General features: G+C 36.3%; 1 protein-coding gene across 2 annotated transcripts in view; it reads right to left on the bottom strand.

Annotated features, from left to right (window-relative positions):
- COL4A5 (collagen type IV alpha 5 chain) overlaps nt 1-11,873 on the bottom strand; it is a 285,432-nt gene that overhangs the window by 108,854 nt on the left and 164,705 nt on the right. For both annotated transcript variants that reach the window (XM_003799734.3, XM_003799735.3), the window contains exons 20-25: nt 7,960-8,133; nt 7,573-7,656; nt 4,251-4,343; nt 2,462-2,532; nt 1,941-2,132; nt 973-1,141 (exon numbers count right to left, since the gene is read on the bottom strand). In XM_003799734.3, the coding sequence (XP_003799782.1) occupies nt 973-1,141; nt 1,941-2,132; nt 2,462-2,532; nt 4,251-4,343; nt 7,573-7,656; nt 7,960-8,133 (783 nt within the window). The remainder of the gene's footprint in view (nt 1-972; nt 1,142-1,940; nt 2,133-2,461; nt 2,533-4,250; nt 4,344-7,572; nt 7,657-7,959; nt 8,134-11,873) is intronic.

Below are 11,873 nucleotides of genomic sequence, written 5' to 3'. Positions count from 1 at the left end.
AAAAAAAAAGAAAAAAAAAGAAATTACTTAACTCTGTTGTGGTGGTGCAAAAGCAACCACAGATGATGGTGAGTGAGTGTGAATGTGTTCAAATGAAGCATTTATTTATAACAATAGGTGGTGGGGTAGATTTGGTCCATGGGCCATAGTTTGTCAAACCCTTTGCTAGAGAAGTGTGAGCACATGAACACCAAGAGGTTTTATACATATATATATGACTGTACATAGAAGTATACATATATACATATATGTATGACCACACACATATATATATATGACTGTACATTATTTATAATAGACTATAAGTAACCCAATTGACCATTAGCAACAGAATGGATGAATCAACTGTGATATGCACACATATACATATACAACATACATAAATACATACAATGGGATTCTATGTAATAATCAAAATGAATGTGATATAGCTATACATGAAGAACACTTACCCCATGATTTCATTAATAGAATTTCAAAAAGAAACAAAATTAAAATACTATTTAGAAATATATATGTAGCTGGTAAAACTAGGAGGGAAAATGAAAGGAAATTATGCAAAAATTAGGACAGCGGTTACTTTGGGAGAGGAGGAAGGTGACTGTGATCATGAAAGGACATGGAAAGGAGGGTGGGTGTTTCTGAGATGCTGGCAAAGTTCTATTTCCTGATGGGTGTGGTATTTACATGTGTTCTTCTATTAGAATTATTTGTTAAACCTTGCATTGTGTTTAATATACTTAAGAACAGAAGTAGTAACAATCACAATGAAGATGGAAAAAATTTGAAGAGAAACCCCCCCTGCACCTAAAAAACCCGCATTATATTCCCTTACTACAGAGCTCATAAGAGTCCAAATAAACATGCCCAGGGAAATACACCTCTCAGGAAAGGAAGCCAAGAGTGGCCAAAATACATTTCTGCTTTTAAGTGCCAAATTTTAAACACAACAACAAACCATAGTAAACTTACCTGGTATTCCTGGCTGACCCGGACTTCCTGTCATACCTTGTATGCCTTTTTCGCCTACTGGGCCTGGAGGGCCAAAACCAGGAGGACCCATAGGCCCTATATTCCCTGGGAGACCTGGTAAACCTGGATTCCCAGGGGGACCTCTTTCACCCTTATATGCAATTCCACCCTAAAAAGGGAAAATTTTAACAGAGAAACACATAGATATAACAACTATCTGTAGGTTGGCATTACTGAATACAACTAGGGAGAGGGTATAGACATAAATAGTTCTTCTTAAAAGCTGTATAAATGAGTGGGGTTATGGGATTCTATATGTGATTACTTATTTATTCCTTTAACATATATTTTTGAGTTCCTATTATGTGCAAAGTACTGGTAATAAAACAGAAAATTAAAATGAACAAAAATGTCTGATGTCATGAAGCTTACAACCTAGTATAAGTTCAATAAGGTTATAGTCTAGCTAATATAAAATATCATTTCCTATCTAAATATCCTGGGCTGTGTGTTATACACAAAATGATACTGTTCATTTATGGTCAATATTTTGACTCAGTGGCATATTTAACCTGGCCATCTACTCATGCTAATGTGTAAACTCACCATATATAAAAACCAAGTTATATTTTTAGTTGTTAGGTCTAAACCTAGACAAGGATACACAGAATAAGAGAGAAGGAATCACATACTGACTCATAAACATCTTAACCTACTACTCATCTATTCATAGCCAATATTACTCAATATAGTAATTGGTTAAGGAAAAGAAGTTTATAAAGCAACTGAGACAAAAGGATAGTGAAGAAATCCTACACAGTAACAATGTATCATTCTATATAATTATAGTCTTTTAAGCTTTGAATGGCTGTTTATCTCAGCCCCGGGCTCATCCTCTGTATTAATTTAGGAAACATTTCAAAATGACAATATGACATCACAAAATGAAGAATATCAAATCAACTCACAGGCTCTCCTTTGGGGCCAGGAAGCCCTGGCAGTCCATCTTGTCCAGGGGTGCCAGGTAAACCAGGAAGCCCTGGAGCTCCTGGGGCACCTGATTCGCCTTTGTCACCTTTCATTCCCGGAAAAGTGAAGATGTCACCAGGTTCACCTTTAGATCCAGGAAAGCCTGGAGCACCTGGAGCTCCTGGTATTCCCTGGGGAGGGTAAAAAAAGGAAGCAGTAGAAAAAGAAAGAAGAGGAAAGAGAAAATCAGTTTCTTTTCTTCTAACACTTTCTTCTCTCCAGTTTACCCCATCAACTCACCTAATAACTTTTGGTATACAATGGACTGAATTGAGAGAGGCATGTGAGTAAGGAAGAGCCAAGGAATTAAATACATTTAATAGAAAACTATAATATATACATAGATAGATAGATAAAGATAGATGTAGATACAAATACAAATATATATACATAAGTAAAAATCAAGGTGTAAATGGCTTCCTTCTACTTCTGTTTGCTCTACATTATACTCAAAACTTACTGGTAATCCTTTGGGACCGGTTGCACCAGCATCTCCTTTTTCACCCTTCGGTCCAGGGAAACCAAGAGATCCTAACAAACATACACACAAACATCACACACACACACACACACACACACACACACGATAATGTGAGCTTTCAGCTTGAACCCTGACAAAGCTCATATAGAAATCAGCAAGTCAGGAAGTCAAGTTGTTAAAATAAGAACCCCATTCAATCTTATTGAAGTCACATTTAAATTTTCCTCTTTTATATTCTTAAAATGAGGAAATCACTTTTTCTTTCAAATAAATTTAACATTTCATGTTACATACAACATTGTATTCTTAGATATTTCTATCTACAGATCAGCCTTTCTCAGAACCTGCAGTTTTCAAATACTAAGCACAGAGTTGTATGGGAGCCTAAAACCATTCCATTGTCAAGGGGAGGAGATAAGGAAAAAAATCTGCATATCTTTTTTCTGACTTATACAACTTTCCTAGATCCTCACTGATCCTTTTTTTGGTTTGTCATTCCCTAAAATTTGGTTTATGAGAAACATTTGGAGCTCAGGAAATGTTACTACAGCAGTGGTTCTCCAAATAGATCCCTGGACCACTGCATCATCACCACCTGATCACTAGTTAGAAATGCTAATTCTTTTTTTTTTTTTTTTTAAGATAGGGTCTCACTCCATTGCCTGGAGTTGAGTGGAGTGGCATCATCATCTCAATGCAACCTGAATGTCTGGGTTCAAGTAATCCTCCTGCCTCAGGCTCCTGAATAGCTGGGACTACAGGTGTGTGCTACCACTCCCAGCTATTTTTCTATTTTTGCAGAGATGGTGGTCTTACTATTGCTCAGGCTGGTCTAGAACTTCTGGCCTCAAGTGATCCTCCTACCTCAGCCTCCCAAAGTGTTAGGATTAAAGGCCCTAGCCACTTTGCCTAACCTAGAGATTCCTGAACCCCTACTCCAGATCTATTGAAACAGAAATTTTGGGGTTGGGGTTTAGCAGTCTGAGTTTTAATAAGCCCTCCACGTGATTCTAATGCACTCCTAAGTTTGAGAACCACTAGATTGTTGGTACAAGTCTAGATTACTAGCTTCCTGTGGCATCTATGAGACTTGCTGAGAGCATTCCCAAGCTCCAAATGAACTAAAGTCCTTGGTAAATACACTAGACAGAAAAGTAAAAGATATGGTGTCTATTCTCAGCCCTGACTCAGACATAAAGTATGATCTCAAGAAAATATAATATTGGAATATCCCAAGCGGCATTTAAGTAAAACAGTTGTTGGTAAGATAGATATTAAATATGTTTTTGATTTGGAAATGGAGAGGGAGGAGTTATAAAGGGAGAGAGGAATATTGACTATTGGTTGCCAAGCTCCAATAGAAATCCTCTTCCTTAATGACTAATGACAACATGTGATACATCCCTAATGACTAGAAGTTCTATCACTGGAAACTATACTCAGGGGCCAAGAATTATGAAAAATTTCCCCAGTTTTCTGGAAGAAAGAACCCTGACTCTGTATAAGTTATTTCCCTCTCCATATGGAAAAAAAGAATGATATAGTTCTTGGAATAATACTGTCAGAATACTTTAATAGAAATGTTGGTAGCTTTTAGGCATTAGAAATAAGAGCAAAATTTATTTCAAACACAGGCATTTCATACTTAATTATTTAGAAATATGAATGACTGGTTATAAAATGAGAAACTGGCAATACTCTAAAACTATAAGCTCACTAAAATCTAGCCAGAAATTTAAGGAGTTTACCCTGAGGAAGAAGGTTTTACCTGGAGGACCTGGGAGACCTGGCAAACCAGGTTGACCTGGAGGCCCTGAAATACCAGTTCCAATACAGTTGAAGCAGGTATCACCTTTGTCACCTAGTGAAATCATAATGAAAAGAATGTTACTGGAAGAGGTAAGCATATTTTCTTTAGATAGATTCTAAAGAAGTTAGCACTAAGGGACAACATTTCTACCTAACAGTGTGGTTAGAGAAGCCTATATCATGAATCAATTCATTTGACAACTGTTTACTGAGTGCCTATTATGTGCCAAGAACTGTTACAGGTGTTTGTGATACATTGGTAAGCATAACAGATGGAAATTCATGTCTTCATGGAGCTCACACTCTACCAGTTGGAGAGATAACAAGTTAATGAAAGTAAAATTATTAAGTCATATAGATTAGCTATCTTAATATAATATTAAAAGATTTAAGATTTATAAAAAAAATAGAGGTGGGCAAGTAGGACTGGGTATGCCAAGGATGAGTGGAAGGCTGAAATTTTAGATAGGATGGTCCAAATAGAGCTCATTGAGAAGATGATGTAGGATTTAAAAAAAAAAAAACTTAAAGATCATGACATGTGCAAAACAAGTATAGGGCAGTCCAAGCAGAAAGCATAGCCACAGTTGGCATACACAAGGAACAGCAAGCAAACCAGGTTGTTGGAGCAGAGTGAGGAAGAGGAACCAGATCAGAAATGTATAGTTTATAACAAATAGCATATAATGAAACATCATATAGGTCACAGTAAAAACTGTGGCTTTTACTGTGCGTGAAATAAGAATCTAGTAGAAAGATTTCAACAGAAAAGCAACACGATACAACTTAAGATTTAAAAAGACGACTTTTTAAAAGAAAAATTCAATTAAGTTCAAAAAGGCAGGAAGAGGGAGATGGCTTGGTAAGTTCCTACCTAACAGGTACAATGTAGGATTATACGGCATACTTCCTGGGTGATGTTCACAACTACAATTCGGACTTTACCTTACAAATGCAAACAATGGAACTTAATTGTATGTACCCTCATATTAATCTGAAATTAATTAATTAATTAAAGGATGACTCTAGCTGCTCTGTTAAGCATAGAATTTCAGGACAATGATCAAACAGGGTAACTACCACAGTAGTTGCATACCACTACAATGAGGGATTGATCCTCCATTGATGGTTTCTTTTTGTATGTTCAGTTGTCCTACATAAACAAATACTACACAGAAAAACCACTGGTGGGGTCAGTCTCTTACCCTCCTCTTTGGGATGCAACTGCTGCAGTAATCTTGGGCCCCCACCACACTGAGGGGCCCAAGCAGAGCTGAGAAGCTGCCATCCCTTAGGGGCTGTTGTAAATATTCCATATTAGCAGATAGGGGCAGAGGTCACAAGAACTAAAACAAGCTGGGACAGGGAAAGAGGTGGTGGTGGCTGATTCTAGGGTGACAGCAATGAAGGTGCTCAGAACTGGTTAGATTCTGAACATATCTGAAAGCAGAGCCAATGAGATGTTCTCATAGATCATATCTGGAATATAAAAGAAGATGTGAATCAAGGACAACTCCAAAGTTTTAAGTGCAAGCAACTAGAAGGCTACAGTGGCAGGATTTTTAAGTATGAAGTCAGTGAGCCAAGTATGTGGGAGGAGGTTGTAGAAATCAGAACTTTAACTTAATTAGGATATCAAGTTTGAAATATTGAATAGGCAGTTAGACATATAAAACTAAAGGAAAAGAATTATCTCTGGACTGGAGATATAAATTCATAAGTTATTGGCAAGTAGATAATATGAGAAATAATGTACAAATTTGTTTAGATAGAGAAGAGGAACAAGGACCGAACCCACGGGCACTTCAATATTAAAAGTTGGATACATAATTCTAAGATGCATGTGAAAATGCAAAGAATCTAAAATATCCAAGACTTGCCATAAAGCTATGGTAATTATGACAGTCTGGTATTGGTGCCAGGAAAGATAAATGAAACAATAGAACAGAATAAAGAGTAAGAAAAAGACAGACTTGACATTTGGATTAGCAGAATATAGTCCACTGGTGACTTTAACCAGCATCTGTGGAGTGGTAGGCAGTATGGGGTGAGGGGTTGCATCCTGACTGAAGTATGTTTAAGAGAAAATGGAAGGAGATCATGAGTGGAAAATTCTTTTTTTTTTTTAACTGAATGGTAACTATGTACATTAATGCACTTCTGGGGTTCAGTGTGGGGTTTTCACACACAATCCAAAACACTTCCATCAAACTGGTTAACATAGCCTTCATGTCATTTTCTTAGTTATTGTTTTAAAACGTTCACATTCTACTCTTAGTAAGATTCACTTGTACCCTTGTAAGATAAACCTCAGAAGTGATCCCTCCAATCCCCCTCCCTCCACCCAATCCCCCCTCCCCTCTCCCTCCCCCTCCCTGTAGTCTTAGGCTGTTATTAGGTTATAGCTTTCATATAAAAGGTATAAATTAGTTTCATAATAGGGGTGTGTACATTGGAAAGGAATTCTACTGCAAACCAGAACAGAAGAATTGAGCAGTAAATGGCAGGAAAAAATGGGATTCCTGTAAGTATTAGATGGGTGAAAAAGTCATACTTGTATGCTGCTGAGAATGAACCAGTAGAAAGGCAAAAATTGATGATGTGGAAGAGGCAAAAATTCTAGAAGAAAAATCACTGGGGAACAAGAATTAGCTTTAGATAGGAGCAATACCAGTAACAAGCACGAAGGCAAAATATGGAGGCACAGATGGAAGTAGGTACAAACATGTAGTGATGGCAGTATGTGAAAGTTCTCCTGGTATTACTTCAATTGGTCAGTGAAGAAGGAAGCAAGGTAAGAATCTTAAAATGAGAATAGGGGATGAAATAGTAAAAGTTTAAAAAGAAGAGAAGGTAAAGGCTCAGAAGATGTGAAAAATTGGAATTATCAGGGCTATGCCTTTTTTCCAAGTGAATTCATTAAAGGGCAAAGGAGTAAAAAAAAATTATACATTGTAATGATTACAATGATTGATCAGGGAATTTAAAGCTAGGTTGAGAGAAGAAAGGACATCAAAAAGTTGAGGGCTAGTCAAAGTTAGTAGGTCTCAGTGGTATTGAAGTAACATTGGAGTCATGTTCTTAGAGGTAGTGAGAATGATGGAGGAGAGTAATCAAAAAATGGGATTTAAGAAATCACGATCATGCAAGTGTTAACACTACTGGGAATGACATGGTCTTGGGAGTGAATGGCTAAGGTATGATGGAGGATATTGGGGGATTTTGCTGATGATTGGAAAGAAAAAAGTGAATAAAGATATTAATATGCTTGGAGATCAAACCTTTCACTCCTTGTTCTCCTTGGAGTCCTTTATCACCTGGAGACCCTGGAGGGCCTGGAGGGCCTGCTTCACATATCTCCTCACCTGAGTAAGATAAACATGGATAGCAAACTAACTGTGAAATATACAGAAGACTAAGCAAAATGAAAACATGACAAGCTGGAAAAAAGACCCATTTAGTATAAAAGACAGACATAATATTGTTGATAATGAACACCATATGAAGAGCAAATGTAAAACATCACCCAAAACCCAAAGTACAAGCAGCAGTAGAATCTCTTGGATATCAAGAACATGAAGAATGATGCCAAACTTCAACTAGATTCCCTTACAAATAAAATAAACAAAAACAACAATAGAACTTAACAGGAGAAAAAAATAGCTTACCGGGGGGAATGTGAGGGCCAGGGGGGCCAGGAGGCCCTGGAGGGCCAGGAGCCCCAGGTTTTCCATCCAGTCCAGGAGATCCAGGAATGCAAATTCCAGGTGGACCTTCATCACCTTTTTGACCCCTTTCTCCAGGAAATCCAGGGGGACCAGGAGGACCCATAACTGCAGTCCCTAAGATTAAAAAACGAAATAAAACAAAATGTTAATATAATCAAAATGACCTTATTTTAGAGATATTACTTCAGTTTCCCATGAGACATTGGGCAATGACAAGATCTTCCTTTAACATATAATTCTGGTTATGTTCTTAATTTTTTTTTTATGAGAATCATCATCTTAGGAAAGGAAGAAAAATTTCCACAATTAAAGTCTGAGAGTGGGAAATAACATTTAAAGTAGCTTTATCACTTTTGGAAATTTCTAATAACTCTCTACCCCATCCATTGACACAATGATCTTTTAATCTCAAAAATACCAGAAAGTCATAGCAAGAAAAAAAGAAGCATCTCAAAGTTCCCATATAAACATGGCTGTTTCTGGACTTTCTTCTGTTCCGCTGTATATTCTTACACCATTAACACATTTCTTAGTTACTATAGCTTTATAATGTTTCCAAAACTGGTAAGAAAAAATATATATCCATCTTTGTTATTTATAAATATCATCTTCACTACATTTACAAATTTATTTTCTAAATGAATTTTAATATCAGCTTGTTCATTCCATTTTTAAAAACCTGTTGGAATTTTGAATGTGATTAATTTAAATTTATAGATTAATTTTTAGTAGAATCAACTATTTATAATATGGATTTCTCACCTCAAGTAATAATTAAGTGTGTCTCCCCATTTATTTATTTTCATATTTAATAATAATTTACAAAATTACGTAAAGAGGTCTTATGCATCTTTCGTTGGGTTTATTCATGAGTTTGTTTCATTACTGTAAGAATTTTAATACTATTACTATTGGTAGAACTTGATTTTTTTCTCTTACATATTTGATGGTATAAAGGACAGCAAGTTATTAAAGTATGCCACTCATATTTGGCCACCTTGTATATATTCTGCTTATTTATTTTTTAATTTCAGATTAATATGAGGGTACAAATATTCAGGTTACATTGTTTTAATTTCTGAGGTCAAGTTCAAGTTGTAGTTGAGCCCTTCATGGAGGGGAGGGCGGTACTGACCACCCTCACGTTGTGCACATTAGGTGAGATCCCACCAAATACCCTTACTCTTCTCCCATCCATCTTGCTAGACAATACTTGGGTTTTTCCTTCATGTGGGCGTGCAGTTATTTATGTATTTGCTTAATATTAGTTTTGAGTACATTGTATTTTTTTTTATTCTTGTGATATTTTACAAGAAGAATGTGTTTCAACTCCATCCAGGTAGACACAAAAGATGCAAAGTCTCCATCTTTTCTTATGACTGAACAGTGCTCCATGGTATACTATACTACAGTTTGTTAATGGGCACTGGGTTGCTTCCACATTTTGGCAATGATGACTAGAGCTGCAATAAACATTCTGGTGCAAATGTCCTTGTGGTAAAATTATTTTTTTTTCTTTTGGGTAGATACCTAGTAATGGGATTCCAGGATCAAATGGAAGGTCCACTTTTAGTTCTTTGAGAATTCCCTATACTTCTTTCCATATAGGGTGTATTAATTTGCAATGCCATTAGCACTGCAAAAGTGTTCCTTTCTCTCCACATCCCATGGCAGATTTGAGATTTTATGATGTGGGCTAGTCTCATTGGAGTTAGGTGGTTTTGATTTGCACTTCTCTGATGATTAGGGACAATGAGCATTTTTTCCTTTGTTTGTTAGCCATTTGTTTGTTATCTTCAACTCTCTTACCCACTATTAAATGGGGTTGTTTGCTTTTTTTCCTGTTGATTAATTTGAATTCCCCATAGATTCTAGTTATCAGCCCTTTTACCAATGTATAGTATGCAAAATCTCCCATTCTGAAGGCTGTCTGTTTGCTTTAGTTGTGGTACCCTTAGCTGTGCAGATGTTTTTTAGCTTGATCATGTCCCATTTGTTTATTTTTGGTGTTGCTGCAATTGCCAAAGGGGGTCTCCTTCATAAAATGTTTTCCCAGGCCAATTTTATCACATGCTTTCCCCACTCTTTCTTTTAGAATTTTTTATTGTGCCATGTCTTAAATTTAAATTTTTTATGGTCAGAGATGTGGGTCCAATTTCAGTCTTCTACATGTAGCTAATCATTTCTCCTAGCACCATTTATTAGATAGGGATTCTTTTCCCCAGTGCCTGTTTTTGGTTGGTTTTTTTTTTTTTTTTTTTTTAGTTTATCAAAAATCAGATGGCAGCATGTGGCTGGGTTCATCTCTATGTTCTCTATTCCATTCCACAGATCTATATTTCTATTTTTGTGCCATTACCATGTTGGTTTTGATCACTATAAACTTGTAGTATAACCTGAACTATGGTAACATGATGCCTCCAGATTTGCTTTTGTTTCTTAAAATGATATTGGCTATTTGTGTTTTTCGGGGATTCCGAAACAAAGTACTATTTTTCAAGTTCCTCAAAGAAGTATAATATTGGTGCTTTGATGGGATTGCATTGTATCTGTAGATTGATTTGGGTAGTACGGACATTTTAAAAATGTTGATTCTTCCCAGCCACAGGTATGGTATGTTCCTCCAATTGTTAACATCTTCTATTTCTTTTCTTACAGTTTCATATTTCTCTTTACAGAGATTTGTCACATCCTTTGTTAGATATTCCCAGGTATTTCATTTTCTTTGGAATAAATACTGTGAAGAATATTATGTCTTTAATTTGATTTTCAGTTTGACTGTTATTGCCATATAGGAAGGTTATTTATTTGTGGACATTGATTTTGCATCCTGAGATGTCCCTTTATTTCCTGATCAATTCTGAGAGTTTTGAAGTTGAGTCCCTGGGGTGTCCCAAGTAAAACATCATCTGCAAACAATGACAGTTTGACCACCTCTGTCCCTATTTGAAGTCCCTTTATCTCGTTCTCTTGCCTGATTTTAATAGCTAGGACTTCTATCACTATGTTGACTAGCAGGTGTGATAGTGGGCATCCTTGTCTGATTCCAGTTCTAAGTGGAAATGCTTTCAATGTTAATCCATTCAATGTGATATTGGTTGTAGGTTTGTTGTTGATGGCCTCTATCAGTTTAAGAAGTGTCCCATCTATGACTATTTAGTTAAATGTTCTTGTCTGAAAAGGATGCTGAATTTTGTCAAATTCCTTTTCTGCATCAATTGAGAGAATCATGTGGTCTTTGTTTTGGTTCTATTAATGTGGTGAATTACATTTATGAATTTATGTGTGTTGAAACAACCTTGACTCCTTAGAATAAAACCCACTTGATCATGATGTATAATTTTTTAATGTGTAGCAGTATCCTGTTTGTTAGGATCTTATTGGATATTTTTGCACAGATATTCACTGATGAAATTGACCTACAGTTTTCCTTTTTGTTGGGTCCTTTCCTGGTTTTGGAATTAGGGTGATATTGCTTCATATAACATGTTGGGAGGGGATTCTTTCCTTCCTTGTATTTTGTAATAGGCTATGCAACATAGGTACTAGTTCTTCCTTGAAGGTTTGATAGAATTCTTTTGTAAGACAATTTAGTCCAGGGCTTTTCTTTTTTGGAAGATTTTATATTGTTCATTCAAGACTTGATACAGGTCTGTTCAAAATTTGTAATTATTTCTAGGTGAGTTTGAGAAGGTGGTGTATTCCCAGCTATTGGTCCATTTCCTCTACATTTTAAAATTTCTGGGCATAGAGTTTTTTTGTTGTATTCTTTGTGTGTGTGTGTGTGTGTGTGTGTGTGTGGTTTTTGGCTGGGGCTGGGTTTGAACCCACCACCTCTGGCATATGGGGCCGGC

The sequence above is a fragment of the Otolemur garnettii genome, unplaced genomic scaffold (assembly GCF_000181295.1).
Source record: "Otolemur garnettii isolate 467f Iridium unplaced genomic scaffold, OtoGar3 scaffold00155, whole genome shotgun sequence".
NCBI lineage: Eukaryota > Metazoa > Chordata > Mammalia > Primates > Galagidae > Otolemur > Otolemur garnettii.
The sequence above is the reverse complement of the archived record's forward strand: the minus strand, read 5'-3'. Positions and strand labels throughout refer to the sequence as shown.